Raw genomic sequence first — 27191 nt, 5'->3', positions numbered from 1 at the left:
ATCAAGGTTCTGTTTCGTATTAGAGTAATAAGATTCTACGGAAATACAAGTAGGTTATCTTTATCCTAAATGTTTAAATAAATATTTTCTGAAAGCGTTGGATCAGTCTTGGAGGGCCCTGTAATTAATGATCATTTAGAATGATGAGATGACAATACAGCAAGCTGAACGCTTCCCTCGGCTAATATCGAGATCGAACTGAAGTGATTGTTCCAGAATTTCGATGTCCCTTTGAAAGGAAAATTCATTGAAAATAAATCGTAATTCGTTTATCATTTTAATTGTTTTGGTTTGTATCTATAATACGAGGCTATTAGTAAATCGTTTGATATATGATTACCTGGAAACACTCCATGCGGGGGAAAATCAGCAACGAAATGCAAACTTACGACGCCAGAAATTCGATAACTGAGTAAAGCGATTAGCTTTGATTTTCGTGCAAAGGAAAAACTAAAGGAATGTTCTTCCACACGGGGATCCCAAACTAATAATTTTCTTAAGTACTTGACAGAAAACAATTCAATTAACCCTTTAAGTTATTTTGGCCTGGAAGACAGATCAAGGTATAGAGCAATAAAAAGGGTGTCTGGCCAAAATTTTTCTGTTATCGCTATCACCAAGCCAGAATAGTCTCGAAAATCTCACGTTATCGATTAGCAAGGATTTTGGTCAACCACAAAACTTCCATCGTGCAGCTAAAACTGATGGGTTGGCGTACGACCAAGGATTTAAAATAAACTACCCTAAGAGTGCAAGCTTAAAATCCTTGCGATGTAGGTCATTTGCTACGATGGCGTGATATAAAGATGTGTTGCTGTCAACACTTTCATATGCATGAAGTACGATGGTGAGCCAAATCGTTCAATACATTCTCGTAGAAATACTTTTCATACTGTAATAGTCCTAGGAAGCTACATGTATCTGCTTGCGTTTTGAATCAGCGAGATTCTTTCTCCTGAGATGATTTCTTATCTTCCGTAGAAATTTAAATATTTTGGCAACGATTCGTGAAAAAGACTGAATACGTGCTCTAAACATGAAAAATGAGAACATGGAATAAACCAGCGTCTAAACTTAATCCAAGCAAAACCAAGATTATTAAAAACACAGTTAATTCATCATGTAGCTGTCTTTGTAAATCCTACACGGAGAAAAACAAAGATAACATCGATCATTGCGTTCAAAGCCTTACATGTTGTCAGCACAATGAGAAATTGTTTGAATGATTTGTTCCCGTTCATCTACTTAGACCAGGTGTCAAGCATGTGTTGATCACGCCCACATCCGTTAATTTTTAAAATTCACGAAATGCTGCAGTTCGAAACTTTTCCCCCTTTTTACACAAGTACGCTCCGATCTCGTTTTGAAATTTTAAGAATGCAGCTTTATCCGTTGTTGTTTGCGGCTGAAAGATTTTCGATTTGCTATGAGCTCCGAAAATGAAGGCACTTTGAACAAATTAGAATGTTTTTTATTGCGCAACTTCAATTGTTGCGTCACTCATAAATCTTTGTATCTCGATATTGTGCCGTAGTCTAGCTAGCTATCATATCCTTTAACGCTCAAGCAGTCAACAACACTGCTAAGAAAATCCATGCTTTTCAATTGCTACTGTAAAATAACAAAAGCATCAAATATGAAATTAACAAGGACTTAAAGCGGAGCTCGATTTGTTTTTTTTTTTTTTCTCCTTTTCGCGTCCCATCAATCAAGTAAAGCCTCATTGGATAAGGCCCGCACTTGGATGGCTCTCATGTAAGACTTTCCATACTGTGACCTTTCCTTTTATCCTCCAAGTGTCTTTTAACTTGTTTCTGCAAAGTAGCAACAGCATCATTATGGAGAATAAGGACTTTAAGCAAACCACGACGGCTACTGCAACGAGAACGTGGAAAAACAATACTGAGATCTAATTGGCAGAACAATAGCCCAGCACGTGCGTTTTAAAACTTTGTACATTTCTTAGCCGTCCCTTTGCAAAACAACAACGTGAAATCGCCAAAATTTGCGTCGTCTGCGAAGCGAAACCGCGGCGGCAAATTATTTTAATTTACATTTGGAACTCAACGCTACTTTTATGCGTTATGTTGAGTTTGGGGTCTGGCGCCCTATGAGACGGTAAACACATGAAGCCATTTTCGAAATTCTAACTAAAAGTAGAAACTCATTTTTTAATCGACGTCTTCCGTGACGTTGCTGTCCTGACTGCTTAAAGTCCTTAATATTACCCGGAGTACAATCCATGATTGCTCTCGACGGCGGACATACTTGTTTCAAGTGTACCTACTAGAGCTTCAGTAATTGCTGCAGGCGGACTTTATTATAGCTAAATACTCGCTATCAACAATCAATACACTGTTTGTAAGATCGCTCTTAGGATCAATACTAAGCAAGACAAGCAGTTTCCATCCCGACAACGTACAGTGGGGTTGCCCAGCGGGGCATACAGCTATTTTTTGATTCCTTCCCTGAGTCGATATACTTTCAACATATTATGTATTATCATATCCTGCACTAAACGAAATTATGAAGTGAGTTGATGGATGAGTTAGGTAATAATCTCAATTACCTGTGACGGCGAATATAGTTCACTGAATTTTCCTGTGCCACCGAGAAATTTTTACCCGAAGCATTTCTTGAACTGTGTTCTAAACTTGAATGTGACAAAATTAGTTGAGAAAAGAATGTTTCTTATTTTGCATTGTGCACAGTTTTTTTCTATCTTTTGTCACAGGACGCTAAGCAGGTGCAGGTCAATGTATATGCTTCCAAATAAATTTAATGGAAATATTTCAAATTTTTCTTTTGCACCTAGTGTCGATCGTCTCCATAAGAAAGTTCTACCATTCCCATCTCTTTACGGATTAACTTCATCCTTATTTAGCGTGAAGTTCCCTATTGACAAACTTAATTTTCCAGCAATCCGCAAACTAGTCGTAACATTTAAAATGAACACCTAAATATTTCAGATGTCGTCTTGACAAGAAGCTATGTGATAAATGTGTTATTGCCCAAGCGTGACTTCAAAATAACTGTGCAATAGCTTTGATTCTCGTTCATGAGTTCTTACGGCTCGAGGTCAAGAAAAAAGCGAAAAAAAAAAATTAAACTTTCCATTGATCTTGGATAAAGAAGTTTACGCAATAGAGCCAGATTCATTGAATGGCAAGAAGATTACTACAAAGGATAAATTTCTTTGTAAGCTCTCCAAAATCGCCGTAGTTTTCCTTAAATTGATTGCCTCGAGGGGCGCGCTAGATTTTCCAGAACTGCGGCAAAACATTCTTCTTGTTAGAAATATTTGTAAGCTGCCCAGAATGTTAACCAGCCACAGGCACTTCACACGAAAGGGAAACAGGCAGTGAGGCGGACTTGATTGGTCCATTGTTTTGCCAATCAGAAAATGGGATTCGCTTCATCTTTCTTGTGTGTTGAGCAAGCAAAGGTAATGATTCAAAATATTGACCAAACAAAGAACAGTTAACGGGACTGGCCTACAGCTCATACCAAATGGTAGCTTGATTTATCGCATCGTATGCTAGGTGATTTCATGGGAATGTTGAAAATAATGAACGTATATGTTGCTCTGACATTGGACCAACGAGATCACTTATTTTATTGAAGTCTTTTTTTAACACAGACAGAGACAAATGCTTATGCTAAGCGTGCTCAGAGCTGGCTGACCAATTTAACTGCAATTAACCACCAAATCCATACAGGGGTCTAGGTCATGTAAAGCTGCGATAAAGAGCGCGTGCATACCTTTGCGTCTTGGTTACATCTGCGCCAAAATATACCAAAGCAGGTTGGAAATTACATAAACTGAGGTTGTACAACTCGCATTCAATTCGCAATGTAGTTTCAGTTATATTTTTTAGACGATTTCCTTGGCACATAACATTAACACTGCTTTTCCGGTTAATCGAGACCATTGCAATGTGCTCATAATAATATGCACATTCCAAACATTCTCTCTATGCCCTTCTAAAATATACTGAGTCATTCCTCCTTGAGAGAATTTAATGATAAGTTCAAATGTATCGAAAATTATCTCGTTCATACAAGTTATGATAAAACTAATGAACTCAAATATAGAAACACTCCTAGTTGTGCCGGGTGCTGTTGATTCTGTAGGCTATAATTTAACACGATGATAGGATCTTTCATTGAGAAACCGTGTTTCTTTGGTAGCATATTTACTTGTGTTTACAATCTAACCAGTTGTTAGAAAATGGGGCTTACAACAAATCAACTACTTTTGGTATTATAATCAACCTGGGATCTGAAATATTTAAAAACGTTTCTTCTAACAATTTCCCGCCTCATTAATCTTTTATTTATTACAGCAGATGACACAACATAACAATTCACAAGTTCTCTCTTGAACGCGCTATAACATTTATTCATAAAGAATCTTTCCTTCGCAAAACGAAGCTAAAATCGCAAAATAAAAAAAATAAAAAAAAAAACAGTCAATCGCCATCCACAGTCGTCAACCTGAGGTCCAGTTTTTATTTTATAATATAGCGGGGACGATTCCTAGTTATTATACATAGTTCACCAGAAACACACTTCACCGATTTCAACTTCTAGTTCTCCCGCTAAATCGTACGCTGCAAAGTCAACAATAGGCAACCGGGAGGCTTGTGTGGTTGTAACAACAAATTGCGTGCTGCGTTGAGATCCATCCTTCACCTGAAAAAAAAAAAAAAAAAAAAGATAAACGTCATGGATGAGAAGGAAATGATGGATGAAAGGGAAAATGAAATAATAACTTTCTTACAACTGTCGAACAACTTTGGTACATAAGTGAGGAGGTCGGTGAGGGGGGAGGGTGGGTGAGTGGGATGGGGGGGAGGGTGAGTGGGATGGGGGACGGCAACGGCGATGGCGGCAGGCGGGAGACCAATGTAAAATTTCTAACTCTGTAAATCACTGAACTGCACGGCTTCATTGTGACCAGCAAAAAGAGGAGAATCAGGGATGCTAGGCGTCTTCCCCTCTTCGCACAAGAAAAACGCTTTGCTGAAAACCACCCTCTGTAATAGAGACTCCACAATTATTAAGGGTATGTTATAAAGTTATAAAGGTAAAATTTCACGCTTGTTAGAAAAGAATCAGTGCGTGAACATACTCGGCATTTCTACCGTTTTTGTCTCTGGGCGAGAGCCTTGCCTTGTTTCGTGACCTTTCGGTAAAAGCTAGTGAGCATTACTTTCAAGTGATATTGTTCATTGTGCAGAAAAGGGCGGTTCTCTCTTCTCAGCTGTGAATTACACTGCATCATGTGACCATCCAAGTGGAAGTTATCGACCAGTTTTTTCCCCTTTGATATTCCTTTCATATTATGCTGTGCAAGAAGGTTGTGTGTCAGTGAATGACAAGGGAATTTCGGTTTAAACAGTTGAATTGATAAAGTAAATTGGCCCCATTAAAGATTTTCACAGTTTCAGCTTTGAAACTCTTTACGGTGGCAAATTTACGTAATCAACTCAGTTGATAAAACCAAAAATACCTTGTTACTCCTACCGAAGAGGCACTACAGTTTCTTTAGAAATTTACCCCTTTATTCATTTGTCAGTGAAAAACATCTGCGCGTATCACTTGTCAAATGAAAGCTTCTTCGAAATTCTTTCATTAAGAGCTTTTTCATGACCTGCTATAAAAGCTACAGCCAAATGAACGAAAGTCCAGTTGGAGAATGAATTACCTTGCAACCGTCATTGGGAACCTTGATCATGGCTTTCTTTGATTTGGATTTGGAGCTAAACTCGTGGCCGTTCACACCTTCAAACTTGACCGCTTTCTTAAAAGTGCGGGCACTCTGGTCGTACCAGGCCACCGAGTTTTTACATTTAAAAGTGAACTCCTGTTGGGCGTGGTTACTACGCAGTTGTAGATGGTACAGTTGGATGTCGTCAATATCGTATTCAATCTGGTGGTAAAAAAAAGACAACAAACAACCATGAATACCGGTGGAAATGAAGATAAAGGTTGGAAATCGAATATTGGTGGAAAAAAAATCTCGTTTTTAACCCGTTACACCTGAACATCAGTTAGCAATTTCTCCATAATGTCCTCTATACATTTCCTAGTGTGCCGACGAGGAGAATTTGTTAAATAATTAAGAGTTTCTTAGTTGGTGATCATTTCCTGTATTCTTATGACCTTGATGTGTGATTCGTATTGCGAGGAGAAGTGAGATGCTAGCCACTCTCAGGAGTGAAAAGTGTCGACAGAGAGAGAGAGAGAGAGAGAGAGAGAGAGAGAGAGAGAGAGAGAGAGAGAGAGAGAGAGAGAGAGAGAGAGAGAGAGAGAGAGAGAGAGAGAGAGAGAGAGAGAGAGAGAGAGAGAGAGAGAGAGAGAGAACTCTAGTACAAAAGTACAGAATACAGTCGTTTGCCAAGATATATTACTGATACTGGAGAAGGCTGTTCTAGCTTCCGAAAGTTGAGATAGTTAAAGCAATTCGCTATACTGACAAAGTTGATAATTGAATTCTTCTGTGACATTCTCATCCAATTACTTACTTAGCCCAAAATGTAAACTTACCTTGCTCTCATTGTTTAAGTCCTCAGAAAACCATGCGACTTTCATCCTAGGATCTACTTGGGTCTTCCAGGTACTCTTGGGAATCTAACATACAACATATACATAAAAAGATTGGCGCTACAAGCCCATTGAACCAATCAGGTACAGCTAAAACTCGAACCAATCAAATATAGCTTGAACCATTAGTTCAGCTAAAATTTGAACCAATCAGGTACAGCTAAAACACAAACTAATCAGATACAGTTAAAACGTGAACCAATCAGATAGAGCTAAAAGTTGAAGTAATGAATTAGAGCTAAAACACAAAATAACCAGGTAAAGCTAAAACACAAACTTATCTGGTACAACTAAAACTCAAACCAATCAGATAAAGCAAAAAGTTAAACTAATTAGTTACAGCTGAAACCTAGACCAATCGGATACAGCTAAAACTTGAATCAATCCCTACATTTGAACCTCTTTTAGACGAGTCTCATGCAGAATTTTGTCACAAACCTTTTTCATTTTAGGCCTGATGCAAGTGGCTTGGTTGGTGAAATTACAGTATACAGTGATCTGGTCATTTGGTGAACCGCCATTAGGGTCGATGTCATATTCGCCTGTATCAAACGAGAAGAAAATACATATATGTACAACTATAACCGTCATGCACTAGAAACAACAAAAGAGTTGAAGTCTGCTTATAACACAGAAATCTGATAACGTTGGGTAAATCAGGTTCTAAACCATTTTCATTTTGGCCAAACTTTTATCTAAGCGATGAATTTTGTGAACAGCGTCATGAATCCTTGGAGCATACCAAACCAAAATGTTTTTTTTTTTTTTAAATTTAAATGGAGTAAAATCTATCAGGCAACAGATCTTGAGAGCGACATGGAATCATTTCTTACCATCTTTGAGCCTGATACCAGAGTGACATAGCTGAAGATCTCTACAAGTTTTAGCAGGGAAATTGCGTGAATTGTCTCGGTGCTCCACATCATACATTTTCTGGGAAAGTTCGGCGATACGGTCCAAAACTTGCATCTCCTAATGAAAGAATAGATTTGGTAAATAAAACCACTAATGATGATAATAATAATGATAATAATAATAATAATAATAATAATAATAATAATGATAATTGATCATAATAATAATGAATTTACTAAACATTGTAATACTGGTAATAATAATAGTAACATTTCAAATCTGCATTAATCACTACTCGCTAATATTGATCAAGTAATTCATTACTGTGAATGCAGTAACACTAATTTTTATCATTAATATTTTAGTCAAATAAGAAAATAATCTATGACTAGAAACTAAATTATAAAATATGTTGATAACGATAAAAATAATATATATCAAAAATAATCATAACAATAGTAATATATATCAAAAACAATGAGAAAAAATGATAATTTGGATAACAACAACAAAAATAATGAGAACAATCGTGCTTCTCATAACAGTTATGATAATTAATAATTATTATGATAACAATAATAATATAGTAGTAAAAATAATAATGCTAATAATAATAATAACAATGAAATGAAAAGAGCACATAAAGAATCTGGCAGCTTTTTGGTCAAACCAAATGGACAAGCATACAAAACAATAAAAAAATAGTCCTATCTCTTCTGTAATAGTAACAGAAGTGAAAACCCTGACAGTGTGCGGTTGTCAACAGATTAAAATATAAGAACGGGCCTTTATTGTTCAAACGACTCATAGACTTGTACTTAAAACAGTAAGATTATTCGCTCTTTATCTCTATGCGTAACAGTTGATGAATCATCACGCGATAGAACTCTGGAGCCCATTATTCAATTGTTAAAAACATGCACAAAGGGAAGTTTGAAAAACAAAAGAAAAGAAAAGCAAACTGCCCATTGTCATTTTATATTCTCATGGTCTCTATACTCTCACCACTAGAAACATCGTCGTGGAAAAAAGGAAAAAAAAAGGAAAGAAGGAAAGAAAAGAAAGAGCCCAAAGAGAACTACAGTAAATATCGCTTTCGTAGTTCTTCTTAAATCCTATACATGCCTGACTAACTCAGCTCACCAAACTAACCAGTCACAAATATTCTTTTTGTCATCATTAAATTTATCAAGCAAAAAATAAATCCTGGCAAGTTACACACCTCAGATACGGCTGATCGTCGTTTCTGCGGAGAGATAACCAACATGAAAAAAGTTAACATCACGTAAGACAAAGTAAAATGGACACTGCAACAACACAAACCTTATCTACAAGTCTTTTTTGACTGAATCAAAACACATGTATTCATTGTTCATACTTTTAGTCATTGAAGCTTTTATTCATTCTTTTATTCGTTCGTTCGTTCAATCAAAGGGTCAGTCCCTCAGTCAGTCAGTCAGTCTATTGGTCAATCAATCCATCAATCAATCGGTCTCAGTCAGTCAGTCTATTGGTCAATCAATCATCAATCACAGTCAGTCAGACAGTCAGTCAAGTCTCTCAGTCAGTCAACCAGTCAGTCAATCAATCAACCAGTCTGTCAGCCCCTCAGTCGGTAAATCAATTGAATAATCAATCTATCAGTGAGTCAATCTTTTTAAGCTGGACTTACCCTTCTAAATCCTTCAGGCTCCACTTCTTCAGACTCCTCCTCAATAGGTCCTGGTCCAGGGCCCTTAGCTGGTCCACCAATGCTGGTACGTATCTGTCTAGGGGCTGGAAAGCCAGGATCACCCTAACAATAACAACACCCCTAATAACTCTCTGCTGCATTGCTCTGGTAAAGGCATCTGGGTAGAGGTTGTTAATAAGCCCAAACTAAGCAGGTTTACCGGCAGATAGACTTTCCCCAGTCTCTCTCGACTTTTGGTGAGGACAGAACCGAAGGCGAGCGCAGTCAGTCTTATTTCACTCGCTCTTCGCGTTAATAAACCATCAAAGCTTGTAGGCGATTCGATTATAGCTTACAATGGAGGGAATAAAATGAAAGAAAGGTAAGGGCAGTGAATAGTCTATCCGACAGCCTGCGCTCGAGTGTGGCTGTTTTCACTGTTTTTCTATTAGGTTGCATGCCTTCTCACGCTTTACCCTGAGTAAATGTTATCCCGCGCTTCCCCATGGTAACATGTTTTGGCGCGCTTCTCCAACGTAACATGTTTTCCCGCGCTTCTCAGGCACCAACTATCTTTTTCCCCGCTCATTCATGTCGCTGAATGCCTAATTTATTTAAAACTGCTTTATGATTGATGAATCCTACAAAAGACTTTATGAAAAAACCTTAAATACTCCTCCTTAAAAGTTGTTAGTTCCAAGCACTTACACGTTCTCCTGGAGGTCCCGGTGGTCCCTGGATAAGAAACAGCAATACACTATGAAATGAGGATTGACGCATAGTGAAAGAAGCTTACGAAGAAGTGTAAGTTAACCTTAGTTTTTTGCTTGAAATTGACCATATCATGTTCTTTACAAACTACACAACACCGTTTAGTGCACTGAAAATCGTTGAGAATAACTTACCGGTTTCCCTGGTGTTCCCTGTCAGGAAAAACAAGATACGATGAAAATGAACACACACAAAAAGTTAACAAGGATTAGTGACAAGTTTCGTCGTAACAAGACGAATATTGTATACTTATAAGAGTTACCACACAATAATTACGACTAATTCGCCATGGTTCTTCATGTAGGGGCTGGACCACAATAGAGGGTGGGCCTTTTGTGAAAATAGAAAAACCGTGCATACAGAAAGTATTTGCGAAGAGGTAATATGTGCCAAAGAAATACTTAATAAGGCAACAGAATTAACACTGAGTGAGGAACGGTAATTGGTTTGTGGTTTTGATATTTGCTAACGAGTCCCGAACCTGATTATGAAGGGTCACTTCACAACTGAGCTGTCAAATTAACGTGCTCTGGGTTTGCAGTACATATAAGGTTGCAGTTGGAAGAGTATCCGCGAAACAATAGATTTTCCTCTAAATGTTTTTAAAACCATCATTTAACCGATCAGCTGAGATGATGTTTATCTTACCGCGAATCCTGATTGGCCCTGTTAAGAAAATAAGAAAACGAGATAACAGGAATGTAAGACGATTAAAAAAACGAAAATACCAAAAGCATTGACCACTTTCATAAATGGCTGCCGAATTAATATTCTCTTGTTCAAATTTAAATTAGCCTTTCTGGCCTCGCTTGAGATAATGTATTCTCTTGAATTTTGTACTAGAGAACGAGGCCAGAAAGGCTAATTTAAATTTAAACAAAAGAATATTAATCTGGCAGCCATTTATGAAAGTGGTCTATATTTTTAGATTTTAAATAAATAAGGTCACTTGAAGTGATTTTCTCCTAAACAGAGCCAACTTTAGGAAAACCACTTGCTCCAACAATGAGATCACTCAGAGAGGCAGTAATTTTTCCTGTGAGAGGATAATATTCAAAGCTATGTCCCTCTATTTATGGCCAAATGTATTCATTTTCTTGCAGTGCAAGCTATACAAAAATAATTCTTATCGAATAATTTGTTATTTGCTCAATCAAGATCAAACACGGATGACTGAGTGTTAAAAGCGACAAAACCATTTTCGCCACTGCCTTTTTATGACAACTTTTATCAAATACAGTACTCGATTTAACCTCTGCAGTCAAGGAAGACTTAGAGAAGGAGAAGAGATTACAAAGCATATAAACAGACACTCACCGGTCCCCCTTTATATCCTTTGGGTCCAGTTGGGCCCTACGAGAAAAACACAAAAAAATTGAATATTTCTGATCGTAGTAGTGACAAAAAAAGAAAAGCATTCCTCGCGAGAAATGTTATTGGATTAACATTCATCACTTGGAATGACTCAAGAGATCGTGGATTTCAGGTTTCACTCTTCTTTTTGACACACTGACACTAACATCACGGAAACGTCGCCATGAATGACAAAACCAAAAAAACAAACGATTAAAACAATCAAACAATAAAATTAGCAACTCACAGCTAAGCCCTGGAAACCATCCTGTCCAGGTTCACCAGGGGGGCCTTGGTCTCCCTAAAACAAGAAAAGAATAATTCGTATGATCTGCTTTGTTTTACAAGTAGAGGGCAAGCACAATTTGGCACGTTATACATTTTACTATTGGGCATGTATCCACTGATTTTCAAACAATCTCGCTTAGCGATCACAGGATCCACAGCCGTATGGTCTTGAGGAAGTGACACTATTATCTCCAAGACGTGATTGACACAGAAATTATCTTAACAATTCAAATACTTTATCTGGCAATTAGGGTGCTAATTCGGAGACATAACATATATACAAGAAAATTTAAGGCAAACAAACGGGAGACAGATTCTGGGAAAAAAGGATTTGTCTTCTAAAGTCAGCTGTGAACAAAAGATAAACATACGAGCAACTTTTTGCCAACTCAGTGTTTGTTTTCTAATGCCACGACAACAGATTGGGATTTTTTATCATTATACAGACCGGGGGTCCCTGTTGTCCCGATTCACCGTTGTAGCCTGGGTTTCCTGGCGGTCCCTGAAACAAAAAAAAAAAAGTGGAACACGATCAGTCGTGCAAACAGCTGCGTTTGCGTGACTGGCTCAGCATGACTGATTCTGCAAGTGGCTGCCATTGATGGGGTTGAGCCCATTCCAAAGGTTAATTCCAAAAGGAAAAAAAATAATAACAATAATAATAATTATTATAATACTACTTATAAAAAAGAACTAGTAGGAGACAAGAGTGAATCTATGTTGGGACAGATGTAGAAGGCCATCCTGACAAGTTCACTTCATATTGCATGAACATTTATGCTGAGTCTCTAGTTATTACATATGAACAGTGGAACTGATTTCCATAGAACATAATTGAACATTAAGATATTCAAACTATATAAACCATGCAATGTAACAGTTCTAGAGACCTGGTTCCGAGCGGCTACTTTTCGTGTGTTACTACACGACATGCGCGTTTTTTCAAAAATTTTTCAAAAAATTTTTAGTTCTTGTTTGTCATCAACTGACGAGGTCGTAGACGAAACTAGTTTTGAAGTTTTCGCAGTAGCATGTTGAAAGTAGAAGTTAGTTGGAGTGTTCTTTCACTTGCATGGTTTATATGGCGTTAAGTAATACTTTCTTGGCTTCAACCAGTATAATTTCACAACGACATTCAAACTATTTACAAATTCTTTTACTTATTTTTAACTCATTTATATTTCTAATTGTATAAAATAGATCCTACTCGACGCTGTGGCTGGCCACGCCTTATCCCCTAGCCACAGCTATAGCTTTGTTTTTATCCTGAGCATCCAGATTTATATACTGCCGAATAATAACAATGACGACCATTATTATCATTATCAATAGTAGTAGTATTATTGTTATTGCTTTTATCATCATTTTTAAAAAGTCTTGCTCACCAGTCGGCCTTGAAGACCCATGCGTCCGGGCGAGCCCATCATACCACGTGGACCCTGACAAGTAAACATGATACATATATCCATCCTTTGTCATTTTCTCTTTACGAGAGATCAAAAAGTGTAACTCTTTTTTGCCTTAACCCTGCTGACGTGTAATTGCAATTGTTTGTCCATTCAAATAAATCCCATTGATCTTCTCATCGTAGAGACTTCAACATCTCGGAGGGTTTTTGGAATACATCCACCATCAGCGTGTCTTAGCGCTGATGGTATCATGCACGGGGTAACAAAAGAAGGAAAGCTTTGTTTGTCACAAAAGTTAACCTTTTAACCCCTGAGAGTGATTAACATCTAATTTCTCCTTGCAATATCACCCTTGAATAACAAATTAAGGTCATGAGAATTACAAAAATTATCACCAACTAAAGGAGCTTTTGATAATTCAACATATTCTCCTATCAGCACCTTGGGAAATGTATGGAGAGCAGTATCGAGAATATGCAGATGATGTCGGGGGGGGGGGGGGAAGGGGTAAAGGGTTCAGCGTCCTTGAAAGTGACACGAGTCTATACCTTATCTCCCTTCGTTCCCTGGAGTCCACGAACTCCTTTTACTCCTTGAGGTCCCTGGAAGAGGAAGCAATCAACATACAGTCAGAGTTGAAAGTGGCCAAGAAAGCAAAACTGCTGTTTACACTAAATAAGACACTTACACTATTACCGCCAAGTCCTCGTTCACCGTTTGGGCCATCCTCTCCTGGAGCACCCTGAAAACACAGATCACTGGTTGAAACTGGTTTATACTGGAATCAAATCAGGCTCAACAAGCACAAACCATTGGGTAAAACTGGTTTACACTGGAATCGGCTCAGACGTAACAAGCACATTACCTTTTTCAGCGTAAGAGTGTTTTAAACCGTTTTTGACGTGTCTACTCTCTTGCTTTTCTTGTCCGTTTTTTAGTACCTTTGTGGACTTTTAACTATTATTTTTTTAGCATTTTCTCTCTCTCTTTTTTTTCCTTTTTATCTTCATTATCTTCCGTTAACATTATGTATTTTTAGTCTTCTTTAGGGGGGAAACTCAAAGTCATGAGGTAAACTCATACACCGACGAACCAACATGTAGCAATGAAATCATACGGATTCGTCCAATCACATTACTTAAAAAAGATCGAAACGAAAAGAACCGGTGTACCTGTGTTCCAAATGGTCCACGGTCTCCCATGGAACCTCTCTGGCCAGGTCCTCCGCGCGGTCCTTGTGCGCCATCTTCTCCATCAAGACCTGGGAACCCTCTGGCACCCTATGGTACGATGACATCACATTGGTGAACAAATCGAAAATTCAAAGTAACAGATCAACTCTAATCTAAAAGGCTCTATATGAACGACAAAAGCGCGATTAAATTATTCCGTAAAGCTGATGGGGCCGAGTATTTATAATCCTTACAGTACAAAACCTGTGCACAAATCCAAAGATATTCAATTCCTTTTTAGTTCCATCATCGAGTTCAATTATGGCTACCATGGCACTGAAGATTATTTGGTCTGTGACAAAGTAGTTTGAATATGCTGGACTAACTTTACAACTACATCGCTCTACGATGTTGTACAGATTTTATGAAGATGTCCATTGTCTACGTAAGAAGGTTTAAATAGCTCCACTAACACTGTTATCATGAGTAGGCTCCTTATTTACAAACAAACTTATAAAATAAAGATACTTCTCAAAACAGTATTTACCTTTTGTCCACGTGTACCCGGGTTACCAGGTGCTCCAGGTTGACCAGGCGTTCCCTAAAAAAACGACACAGATTATGATTACATAGAGATTGCTCCTTACATTAATGGAACAATGTCGAATAAGCAATTGTTTAGGACCGAAAATGATCGTCAAGACTATATAGTGGTGGATACGCAGGGGGGAGGGGGGAGGGGGTGGAAGTGAATCGATAAAATATGAGAAAATATTGAGAACAAAATACAAATTGAACATTCCAACTAACATCTGTGCCAGGGAATCCAGGTTTTCCGGGAGGGCCAGGGGGTCCTATGGCACCCTATGACAAAACATGTAAAAATATCAGTAATTTAAAAACTTTTGACAATAATAACATTGATAATTAAAACAGTAATAATTACGATGATAATAAAAAAATGTAATTTTCTAGCCTAATTATTTCTAGGCGTTTAGTTGGTGAAACGGAGCGAAATCACCGATGGCGCAATAGTAGAGCAGGGGTGAAAAATTTTGGGTCGGGTCAGAAAAAGAACGCCGTTTGTAACGCGACTCGACCCACTCCTTCTCTTCTGTTTGCTATCGCGCTTCTGTTATTACATGAAAGCCTGGACAGACTAGTGATTATTGTATCAGAGAAGAATGATGACATTCGAACACAGACAGAACGACACACCGGACATCGCCATCAAGAACAAAAAAAAAAGAAAAGCTGACCACTCATCGAGATATCCATCCCGATGAAAAACTGGCCAAATATTAAGATTAAAGGAAATGAAAGCCACAAAAATGATTGCAGCCTTGAGACTCGTAAAGAAACGAATGGATATCTATAATAAATACATTTAGGGTAACGTCAAAATACAAGTACTGCATAATATCACACTACTCGGATCATCTCATATCTTAAGACCGGCAATATCCTTTAAAAAGACCCTATCATGATCCTAGCTTTATTAGGGCATATGACTGAGGGAAACTTCATAACAATAGGAATGATGAAACTGATGACAAAAGAATATATCAAACTGAACTGATAATTATATAGTGTAAGAACTGAGAAGATAACACACCCCTTCTCCTGCCGAACCGCCGGCTCCGTTCTGACCTGGTTCACCAGCTTCTCCCTGAAACCGGAGAAACTCGAGTAAATATACAAATACTGAAAACAGGATACAAGGTCCATTCATTATAGAGCCTCTCTCCCCCCCCCACCCCCCACCCCACAACACACACACACACGCATGCACACACACACACGCATGCATGCACACACACACACACACACACACACACACACACACACACACACACACACACACACACACACACACACACTTAAGTAAAACTTAACCAAGCTTCTGGGGGTCGGGGTAAACTTGCGATGAACAAGCATCCTTTTAAGCGGGAGGGGGGGGGGGATGGGAGTTCTAATACTCCAAGGGATAAAGTTCGGGTTCTGTCCCAAGCTCGCTGGCAAGAAACGTAGAATTGCAATTGTCTTCTAGAGTTCGTTGCGTAAATGCAGACAATAACAACCTTTCAAGGGCACTTTGAAGGCGATTGACGATATTTGATCGTAAAGTGTCATGGGATATTTGATCTCAACTCTTTTTCGAGAATAACACCGAACAAACCTTCACTTGCAGGGTGAAACTTACCCGTGGTCCTTTGCTGCCAGGAGGTCCTTGAGGACCAGGGGCACCTGCTCCTCCCTACGGAAAAAAGATACCTCGATGTTCAATAACAATGATAGCAATAACAACAAAAACAACAACAACAACAACAACAACAACAACAACAAGAACAGCAAGAGTCAGGATGATAATGATACATTTACAGTAACAATAATAATATATAATAAAAACATACAACCGCCGTAAGAAAGCCTGAGAAAAGGCTGGGGTGGGGTGGTAGGGGGACGATTCAACCTGGGGAAGAAACAATACTTACTTCATGCTTTTGAAACCGGAGCTAATCTCGGTCGGATGGATTTTCAGGTGAGCTTACTTCACTTTCGTTTGAATTGCTAATGAGTTATTTACAGTACTAGGCTAATTAGCTTTAATTCCTTCGACGCCGGAAACGACAAAACGAGGACAAAAATCCCAGTTCCATATAGGTTTCATTTCTCTCTGGCAATCAGAATGGAGAAATTTACTTACTGACGGCCCTCCATCTCCTCTTGGCCCAGGAGGACCAGGAGGGCCTGGGGGTCCCTGTGGAAAAAAATAGGAGACAAGTTTCACTGATAGAACAACTGACTGCATCTACAAGCATGTTTTGAACAACACCATGTGACTTTCATATTAATTTGTAGGCGGCCTTTCACGTGGTACTCATTATCGTACGGCGCAAGGTGGTTCAAATTTTAATGAAGAGAACGAAACCCCCAATGTCTGACCATTCAAGTGAAAGCTACTGAGTAATTTTCCCGCGTGGTGGTGTTAATTATGTTATACTAAGCAGACCTAACTTTTAAGTCAATGAAGGTAACCCTGGCGCCTGACCTGGGAAGCATTTTCCCGTGCTTATGTTCATTGTAAGCCGTACAAGATAGTTGTAACTTTGAAGTCTGTGGATCAGATACTTCTGTGTGACTATAGAAATGAAACCTAACGACAAGTCCTGTCATATGGCGAGCAGCACTCTTTGGTGGTTCAGATTACTTTCTGACCGAATAACGAAGTCCTGGCGCGGGATTAAGACTGAATAGTATTTTCAGGTGGTCTCGTTTGTTTACATTTAATCTAGGGGTGAATCATTTTGCATGAAATAATCAGTTTGATTCTCACCCGCCTGCCTGTCTCTCCTGGTTTTCCTCGAGCTCCAGGTCGTCCATCTTGACCCTGTTAACACAGAGGAAAAATAATCTCAGAGTAAGCTTGCCAATCTCTGGGTGACTGTTTATTCACTTTCCATACCGATAAAGAACTGCGAAGGAAATTTTCTATTTCGTTTGTGATTAACTTTCGGAATACAACATACTGCTACAAAATCATATCAATCCGGCGTTCATTACCGTTCGTTTGTGTCTTAAATCTATTTATCCTGACTTTAATTTCTCCACTCATGTTTTGCTACTGTTATGTTTTAATTATAGTCTCTGAAAGTTGCAGAAAAGTTGACTGACATAATTATTATTATTACACGACTCGGGCAGTCAGAGGGCCAATAACTAAAATCAACCAATCAAAATGCTCCATTGCCGGTCAATATTCTCTCAGTATTGGACTGGGCACTGTCCCGAATGGTCCCCAATGATACCGCACTTGTGTCCCTTTGAACTTCAGTCATATAATAAATCTCTTATTAACCAAGCTTGCTTGGGACCCTACTGGAAGAATATCAGCCCTCGGTCCGTACTGTCAAGACCTCACGCCGATATTCTCCCAGTACGGCCCTCGCGCTTGGTTAATAAGATATATATGATCCCTACTTTATTTAATTAACACAAAATACGATTTAACCAAAGCTTACCCGCCATGTCTCTGATTTATCACTATTCTAAACCTTAATTCTAGATAAGTTTGTGGAGTAATATTGAAACAAGTGCTATGCAATTCCAAGAGGTGTCAAGGTTGTTAAAACAAAAACTTCTACATCAGCTTAATGCTACAAACATTCAAGTAAACTAGGGGGGAAGGGGTGGAGGTCATCTGCGCTGGACTTGCATCCCTCCACTACTAGGACGAAGGTTTGTTCCTGATTCTGCGACGCGTTATGAAAACCAGGAGACACTCCAACAAGAGCAGCTAGACCTCTTAATAATGAACTTAGTCTTTAACAAAAATCATGGGGAAAAAAACGCATTCAATAAATACAACAAAAACTGGTGAGGAGACTCACAGGCTGACCAGCCAGACCTTGCTTGCCGTCGGCACCAGGCTCGCCAGGATCACCCTTAAAAGGGAAGGCAAAAGATAAATTAAAAAATCGGCTGCTTTATCGGTTGGGTGTAGGGGGAGCCTTTCTGTTAGAAATTTTGTAGGAAAAAAGGGCGATTAAAAGAAAGGCGTTTCTGTTGTCTTGTTTTGCCGTTATTTCCCTAAAATCACTGTAACATCGGATCTAACCTCCAAGCATCGCCCTCCAAAATGAAATACACAGTTTTTGTCGGCTGATTTTATGGTCGCCTATGTTACGATCACAAGGACCCTCTCATAGCGACTCTTTAAAAAGGAACACAATGTTCTTGTTCTATTTTGATAGAGGGTGATAATTTCGTGTTACGTGGTTAAACGTTTAAGAATAAAGCATATTATAAACGCACGACGTTTCGACAAATGAAAGTTAATTAAAACAGCTGATTTAATATATACTACTTTCAGCCTTTTAAGATGACTATAACCATACCTTTGCACCGTCCAGTCCTCTCTCGCCGTCTAGACCAGGTGGTCCCTCTGGGCCCTAAAAGGCGAGTACGAATTGGTCAGTGCAGTTTTCAATGAAGTGTCGAAATAACAAAGCCTGAGTAATCACGACGAGAAAATAAAACAAAGGTTAAAATTATCACCGCCAATGAGAGCTCAGTGTGCACAAAAGCGCGGGTGGTAAGTCACGATTTGCTCAAGTTTTGCATCTGATTGGTTGAAAACTGATGGCGGATTACTTTCGATACTCAATTGAAATTACTCCAAAATCTCTCATCACTAAACAAAGTAATTCAAGGCTAAAGATCGAACGTGTCGTGAACTGTATTAGAATTGATTTTGCTTGACTTGAACATGGTGAAGCAAAGTCGAGAGAAAGGTAAGGAAATCTACAAGGTGATCGCGTAAAAGCTTTGGAAGACAGGATTAAAATGATGTCTAATTGACAGTTCTTTGACAATTAAAGCAAGAGAAGTAGTAAAACACTCTTGACGTGAGGTAATAACAATGTCACCCACTTTTAAACCAGTAAGAAAGAGGGGTCAAGGGGTAGGGGGTTAAGGGGTAAAGGGTAGGGGGTAAAGGGTTGGGGGTAGGGGGTAGGAGGGTAGGGGGTGGGGAAAAAGGGCTAAGGCAGATTAAACATGCCCCTTCTTAATAACTAATGCATTACTTACGAGAAGTCCTATAGGTCCTGGAGCTCCACTTTCTCCGGGTGGTCCAATGGGACCCTATTCATGACAAATAAAAAAACATGTAAAGCAAAAGATTCTACCTATGCAGGAAGGATCTAAACATCTCTTGGTACACAACTTGGCTACTGAAGAAATGTACAATGCAAAGAGCCACAGGTAGTATTGAACAAAATGTTCACCATCGGTTACAAAAAAAAATCTTCAAAAAATAACTGTTTAAAAAATCACCATCACAAAGGCATCACAGTATAATCAACTTACGAACAAAAATTCCTTAAAATGTGACTCTCCATCTTAACACTCTCACACAGGATGATCGTGCATGCTTCGTGTGGGTGATTGTCGCGCGCGCGGGCGCTTAACATGAGCGTCGTGTCAGTTCGTTTTCTTTTTACGCATACATGTACACTTACATCCCTTCCGATTCTACCAGCAGTTCCTGCCGGTCCAGGTCCTCCAGGGTCTCCCTACACCAAGATAAGGCAACATTAGCTGTTGTCAAAATGATCTGATAGCGACTTTTACCTTGTGAATTACGTAATTAGGTATTTTAGATTTTGTACCATTTCTTCATCTCCAGCTGACATATTTTTCTACTCTTGTCACTCGCCTGCTTGTTGATGTAACGATATTCTAAACAGAAGTTGTACGTCAGTCACTTTTGGGACGGTATACTTTTTTGGGTTACACCATATTTTGGGCCACTGTCTTCACAGGATATGACACAATGCACAGAATAGTTAATAATTATTCACCAAACTGGAGGTGAATAGGTGTAAATATAGCTAAATATCCATCACTTTTACCAACACAGTGGTGAATGACTGTTTCAGTATATACCATAAAGAAACCAAAAACAATGGTTTCCTTTCCGTCAATATACTGAAAAATAATACGAAATTTAACTTGACAGTTGATTTTAAATTAGTCTCTCTCATCGACTGCTTGGAGGTGAGGGTACTCTCTTCTTTATTCTTTAAAATTCAAAACAAGATGCAGACTTACAATGGGCCCAACGGTACCATCAGGTCCACGCTCGCCCATATCTCCAGGGGCTCCCTACATAAGTAAAGTAACTCATTAAAAAAATCCAATTCTTCAAATTCATGAAAATTGCATCAACTATAAATAGTGACGACAAAATTAGATTCAATAAATTTCATGTTCATAGCTGGTCACAGCAAGTCATGCCACCTTCCCATTTCAGATCAAGAGACTCCACGATTTTAGGAGAGTACAGAGTATGAAAAAAAGGAAATTATTTTCTACCAACCTGTTCACCTTGCTCACCCATTGGCCCAGGGGGTCCAGGAGGTCCTGTTGGACCCTATGAAAATGAGAAATGTAATTAAGATAAGTAAACAAATAAATTAAATTAACTTTACCCATGACTATGAAGGTGTGGAGGGGGGGGGGGGGGGAAGAGATTAGGATGCTGAAACTCTTCTCTAGGTCTCGCGTCAATTGGGAAGCTTTTGCAAATTTTTAAAAACAATTTCTCAGATGGTAAGTCGCAGTGGTGGGAGGTGAGTAATGTCCCTTTGCATCCTACACCCGAGATTCACGATGAAAATAAGAATGACAAACAAGTGCACGATCTTCCAACTTACATCAGCTCCATTCTCACCGCCAGGTCCTGGCAATCCTGGGGCTCCACGAGGGCCCTGCAGAAATAAATAATTCGCAATTAGATAATGATGAATAAATAAACAATTAAAATGATGGACCAACCCGAGGAAATCTCGTAGAGTCTTACTCAAATTATGCCCCTTCAATAAAGAGCATTTATACAGTTATACAGTAGGAACCATAAGTAGGGTGTGTGCGATGGAAATGTGCAATAAGCAAAAGAAAATAAATACTTACAGCTAATCCTGAGTCGCCATCAGCACCTGGTGTGCCAAAAAGTCCGGGGGAACCCTTAAAAAAGACATCGATAAATTTTTGAGCGGAAGAGGAACTTTTATAGAAAAGATCTTTGTTGTGCAAAGGTAACTTGATTCCTCTCTGTAGTTTCCCTTCTAAGTGATGCTGAAACTTCACGCAAAACGATCAGTCTTCTTCTCTAGGATTTCATGCAATACTTCACCCAACATTTGGGGGAGCATTGAGCGACATCGCAAAGGAGTGACTGCAAGAGAGACTAACTACCAATTATTCCACGAGCGCACGTTGGATATGAGATGATAGATATATCCAACAAGCGCGAGTGGAATAATTGTTTTATTAAAAAAAAAAAAAAAAAATGCCCCCAAGATATTAGACAAATCTTCTCGACTTTATTTTGTGAGAAGAAACCGGATGTTACAATGCACAGATATTAGATTATGGTATATTGGCTCATATACCACAATGGCTGAGCCAATAAAACGTCTTGAATTGCATCATCCAATGAACCAGTTTTTGATAAAAGGTATTATTAAAAACTGGATCATTGGATAATGCAATTCAAGACTTTTTATTGGCTTAGCCATTATGGTATATCAGCCAATATACCATAATCTACAAATATGGTAAGCGTACGCATCAGCTTAAAATAAAAAAGGAGCTAAAAAATCCAGTTTCTTCTTACAAAATAATAATTTCTTGAGGGCGTTTTTAATAAAACAATTATTCCACTCGTGCTTGTTGGATATGAGATGATTATAGCCAACTCGGCGCTACGCGCCTCGTTGGCTATCTATCATCTCATATCCAACGCGCGCTCTTGGAATAATTGTTAAATAGACCATTCTTCAAAATGTTGTTGGAAATCAAAACAATTAAAAAGCATTACACTGGTAAAAGTTGTGGTACATACTCTCGTTCCTCGTTCTCCAGGAGCTCCTGGGGGACCTGGGGTGCCAGCATATCCCTGGAAAATAACAACAAGTGATCATCAGTAATGATAATTTTATTACAAGTTGAAACATACATCCCACATTTGCATGGATCGAGATGACTAGAATTGATACTGAGAATAATCATTTCCATTTCTTCTGAAAGCAGTACAACAATAACCAGAGCAGAACCTTCTTTCAACCTTTCTTAACCGTGCAGAACAGAGCTACATTGTAAGTAACCTGAATATTATTATCTACTGAGTGTGAATACAAAGAACACAAAGTAACACTTGATCTGCAAGCAGAGTTCCCTACTTGGGTAAATGATGCAAACTTATTCGGCGTTTTCATCAAGCAGGAGATTGAAATTCTGATAAAACAATTCTAAATTCCATAAATTAAAAACAAACAAAAAAAAACTTGCCTAAAAAAGTACACAACAGCGTATAGTTTTTGTATGTAGTTTGAAATTGTTTATCATACCCTCTTGCCGTCTCTTCCTGGGTTTCCTCTGCTTCCCTGTGGACCTGTGTCTCCCTAGAGTACAATTATTATCATTTCAATACAATGCAGCCACTACTCGGTCTTTCTTTCTTTCTTTAGGTGATGCAATAGTTACAGCTCGGCATAAAAATAAGGCATTGCAATTATAGTGGGACTGACCAGTGGATAAAAAAAGGAGCAAAGTTATTGTAATTCTAAAATAAAAAGAAATCTTGGCCTCTCTCCCAGTATAGATATCTAACCCAGTCTCCTAAACTGTAGAACTTCAAATGAATAGGTATTGACCCAAGAACTGCTGAACTTCATTTTATAGGAAATTTCATAACTTGAGAAGGGAATTTTGCATTACAATACACGCGAAAATTTCAAGTGCAATTTAACGCGGAATTCACGAGTCAAGTAATGAACTTTCCTCGAATAGCATTATTGAATAAAAACAAGAAAACAGCATTACTTAAATATAGTTGTTATGTATATGTTGATGCGAAACAATATCACTTAACCTCGTTTTCAACTCGCAATTCCACGCTTTGTTAAGCAATCAGAATGCAAGATTTTTTCAAGTGATACAATGCTAACATATATATTTAAAACTCCTTAAGAAACAGTCTAAAAGAAACTAAAAATGGCTTTTACAAAAAAAACCGACACTGACGAATTGTTTTCAAAGTCACATAGCAAAGCACTCCATAGTGTTGGGGCTGCCACAGAGAAGGATCTTGCAGCATATGTTTTCAAGATGTCTAACCCAGTCTCCATAACTGTAGAACTTTGATTAAATAGAAATCATACCCAAAATCCTTTGTTGAAATTCGTTTTGACAGAAATTTAAAAAAAAGTCTCCCTAACTGTAAACCATTATTTTAATCAAAAGTATGTCTAATTTTTCACCAATGATAACAGCTCTTTAAAACAGAAATCTTACTCTGTCTCCCTTAGTTCCAGGGGGGCCTGGTGGACCTGGGCGACCTGGAGAACCCTAATAAAAAGAAAATTGTTGTTTTCCTAAGTTATATTTCTTATATTTGGTGTGTTTGTAGAGGAAAACTTAAATAGTTTAAGGCCAAAGGATGACAGTTTACACTGCTACTGTAATGAGTCTCAGATGAAACGATAAAATTGAAAGTTGATTGAAAGATGATCGTTTCTTATACATATATTTGTGAATTCTTCAGTTTTTGAAAATTAGCATTGAAAAGCCATTTATTGGAATGTCAATAAATTTTGTATTGTATTGAATGGCTTCAGATGCAAGCAAAACAAGTCACTTTGAAATGATTGTTAATTCAAAAAAACTAAAGATGTAAACTTTCATCTGCCCACACAACTTACTAACAGCTTTGGCTATGAATAGGGAGAGATTTTGGCACAAAGACAGCTTTAAATTCTCACATGGTTTATGGTGAAGGATGTCCCACTAAATGTACCAATCAAAGTGTGGCTGCATAACAACTGACTGATAATATAAATTGAAAGCCTCTTTCATCAACTTACTGCTGCACCAGAGTTACCCTGGGGACCTTCAGGTCCTCTTTCACCGCGCTCTCCCTGGATGTAAGGAATGTTATGTTAGTATTCGAAATCATTACAGACTTTTTAAAACCAACAAATAAGAAGCCTTCCTAGGAAACAGGTGAACTAATGAGTATATACCATAACTCTGTCAGTTTTAGGGAAAAAGGTGTATCTTGAGGAATTGTGGAGATTTTTTAGTGAACAAATGGACTCTGCTTTTAATCTTTATTATGCTTTGTGTGGGTGTGTGTGGGACGGAAAGGGGTGTGTGTGGGAAATCATAGAGGTGGACTATTTAGTTGTAAGAGGGTGCGTTGTGTTGAGGGGGAATTTAAGATAAGAAGTGAACTGTGTCGCTGAGTGTGTGGTAATTGAGGATTAAACTGTTAAATGTTCTTTTGTACAGCTTTAGGAATCAAGGAAATATGTGAGCCATCTGTACTGTCATGTAAAAACAGAAGTAAATAAAAGCAAGGTCTAAAGGTCTGTTGTCCTTTCCTGTTACCACATGTTATTAATTTATTAATCTCCCAGTACTTAACACTCACAGGTGTTCCATCTAATCCGTTCTCTCCTGGTTTGCCTTTTTCTCCTTTGATGCCCTGAAGATGACAGATATTATTTCAGATCCAGATCTTTTATTTACCAGTTTTAGATTGCACTAAAATGAATACTATAGTGTAGCTAACAGGTCATCAAGTTTATTTTCAGTGCTTCTATAAATCTCCATATCAGTTAAAGAAATGCCCAAATTGTGCAGTTAACTTGTATAATGATTGTGGTATATGTGGCACCTACTGGTGCACAAGGAAGTGACAATTTACATTCACAGATAATTCAGATCATAGGGCGTGAACTTGTATCAAGGATTTGAATTCTCTACGCCTAGCTTGTAACAAATGATCAACTTCTGTCCATGTACTGTAAATCTGATAAAATTGAATGGCAACAGTGGCAAACAAAATGGCTCTATATTTAACTCACAGGAATGTCTAGTCATCTTGAGCCAAAAAAAAAAAAAAAAAAGAAAGACACTTAAATTACTCACATCTACATGTACATATAAAATGTTTGTGGTTAAACATTGAGGAAACCCAAAAAGTAGTCTTAGCACAACAAGGGCCAGAATTGGCCACAGAAAGAGGTTTCCATTAAGCCTGCATGTAGTCTTAATCAACTCTAACTCACTCATCAAATTCCCACGAGCATCCTGAAACTGAAATTATCACCATGCTATAATGGTGCAATCTTGAGTGATTGGGGTACAATGAAGTTCAATCCACAGTATCAATGCTTTTGAAATTAATGTACAAGCAACAATTATAATAACCTCAACCACATACCGATTCACCCTGAGAGCCTGTTTCACCTGGAGCTCCAACATCGCCCTGCAAAAAGCGAAAAACTGTTTAATAAATCATACAGTTCATCTCTAAACAGCTACTTGACATATTCAACTGAATGATCTGCTGTGAAATAAAATCATACAATACTCAAATCATTGTCATGATAACAGTAATACTAACAGGGTCTCCAGGTATCCCATCTTGTCCCCTTTCTCCTTGTGGTCCCTGACAAAAGACAAAATACATAAATTTTCAACAGCTTGTTTATCTAAGTGTGCAATGAGAGGCTTTTTGATTTACTCATGGTACCATTGTATAATGAACCATGACTCGACAGAACTTCAGTGGACATAACTTTAGATTTTAGAAGAGACTACTGTTCAGCTGTTTTAAGAACTAGAAATTGGATTTCAGTAGGAAATTACTGTTTGGCTGTTGTTTAGCATGATAAATTTAGCATTACCTTCTTTCCATCAGGGCCTGGTGGTCCAGCTGGCCCGGGTTCACCTTGAGCTCCCTGTAAACAATAACAGCCCATGAGCTTCATTAGTTACAAGTTAGTTCAGAATATACCACACAGTACATACTCAACATAATGAGTCTACATTCAAATATTACAATCATGATAGTAAATACCCTGTAGCAAACAATAGATGACAACAAGAAAAACAAATCTACTTACAGTAAGACCTCGTGAACCACTTTGGCCAGGGAAACCTCTTAAACCTGGTGATCCCTGTAAAAAAAAATAGCGTATTTTTCCTATTGTTTCTGGTAACTTAACATGTTAAACATTAGCTCTAGAAAGCAACATTCCAATTAGCCCCAAGAAATCCAGGAAGATGAATTATTAACCAAGGTGAGTCAGGAAAGCCAAACACACTAGAAATTGTTAGATTTACTTTCTTACTGGGAAGCTCAGAATTTTTTCTGCAGTCTTAATTACTCAAATCTTGTTATAATAAACAGCATTAACCCTTTGTTGACATCATAAAAAAATAATCTCCAGTATTTCTAATTTGATCATCTGTAGCACTCACATCAGCTCCTGGGGTTCCCTGCTCTCCTCTTTCACCAAATTCACCAGGAGCACCCTTTGGCAAAAGACAAAACAGGTACAATAATCAGAGAATAAGGTCACTTATGAAATGGCATCTATATTTTATGGGAATACTCAACAGTCAAACAGACAAGGTCAACATCAACACATTTTTCCTTTACTGAAAAGGGGGAACATGTAGAGTTGGAAGGTGTTTCACTGAAAA

At 38.2% G+C, this 27191-nt stretch overlaps 1 protein-coding gene across 1 annotated transcript in view; it reads right to left on the bottom strand.

Moving 5' to 3' along the window:
• Window positions 1–4006: 4006 nt before the first annotated feature.
• Window positions 4007–27191, bottom strand: part of LOC111340891 (uncharacterized) — a 42820-nt gene continuing 19635 nt past the window's right edge. Inside the window, exons 28-68 of the mRNA XM_088740468.1 lie at window positions 26967–27020; window positions 26609–26662; window positions 26390–26443; window positions 26107–26151; window positions 25924–25968; window positions 25129–25182; window positions 24560–24613; window positions 23991–24044; window positions 23045–23098; window positions 22540–22593; window positions 21606–21659; window positions 21350–21403; window positions 21013–21066; window positions 20745–20798; window positions 20153–20206; window positions 19722–19775; window positions 19028–19081; window positions 18521–18574; window positions 17467–17520; window positions 16837–16890; window positions 16333–16386; window positions 15745–15798; window positions 14940–14993; window positions 14677–14730; window positions 14130–14237; window positions 13646–13699; window positions 13506–13559; window positions 12934–12987; window positions 11997–12050; window positions 11508–11561; window positions 11225–11260; window positions 10556–10573; window positions 10042–10059; window positions 9845–9871; window positions 9137–9259; window positions 8687–8710; window positions 7443–7581; window positions 7048–7151; window positions 6553–6636; window positions 5711–5935; window positions 4007–4695 (exon numbers count right to left, since the gene is read on the bottom strand). Of these exons, the coding sequence (XP_088596594.1) occupies window positions 4558–4695; window positions 5711–5935; window positions 6553–6636; window positions 7048–7151; window positions 7443–7581; window positions 8687–8710; window positions 9137–9259; window positions 9845–9871; window positions 10042–10059; window positions 10556–10573; window positions 11225–11260; window positions 11508–11561; window positions 11997–12050; window positions 12934–12987; window positions 13506–13559; window positions 13646–13699; window positions 14130–14237; window positions 14677–14730; window positions 14940–14993; window positions 15745–15798; window positions 16333–16386; window positions 16837–16890; window positions 17467–17520; window positions 18521–18574; window positions 19028–19081; window positions 19722–19775; window positions 20153–20206; window positions 20745–20798; window positions 21013–21066; window positions 21350–21403; window positions 21606–21659; window positions 22540–22593; window positions 23045–23098; window positions 23991–24044; window positions 24560–24613; window positions 25129–25182; window positions 25924–25968; window positions 26107–26151; window positions 26390–26443; window positions 26609–26662; window positions 26967–27020 (2592 nt within the window). The 3' untranslated portion in view covers window positions 4007–4557. The remainder of the gene's footprint in view (window positions 4696–5710; window positions 5936–6552; window positions 6637–7047; window positions 7152–7442; window positions 7582–8686; window positions 8711–9136; window positions 9260–9844; window positions 9872–10041; window positions 10060–10555; window positions 10574–11224; window positions 11261–11507; window positions 11562–11996; window positions 12051–12933; window positions 12988–13505; window positions 13560–13645; window positions 13700–14129; window positions 14238–14676; window positions 14731–14939; window positions 14994–15744; window positions 15799–16332; window positions 16387–16836; window positions 16891–17466; window positions 17521–18520; window positions 18575–19027; window positions 19082–19721; window positions 19776–20152; window positions 20207–20744; window positions 20799–21012; window positions 21067–21349; window positions 21404–21605; window positions 21660–22539; window positions 22594–23044; window positions 23099–23990; window positions 24045–24559; window positions 24614–25128; window positions 25183–25923; window positions 25969–26106; window positions 26152–26389; window positions 26444–26608; window positions 26663–26966; window positions 27021–27191) is intronic.

The sequence above is a fragment of the Stylophora pistillata genome, chromosome 12, assembly GCF_964205215.1.
Source record: "Stylophora pistillata chromosome 12, jaStyPist1.2, whole genome shotgun sequence".
Lineage (NCBI taxonomy): Eukaryota > Metazoa > Cnidaria > Anthozoa > Scleractinia > Pocilloporidae > Stylophora > Stylophora pistillata.
This window is presented reverse-complemented; position numbering and strand designations above follow the sequence as displayed.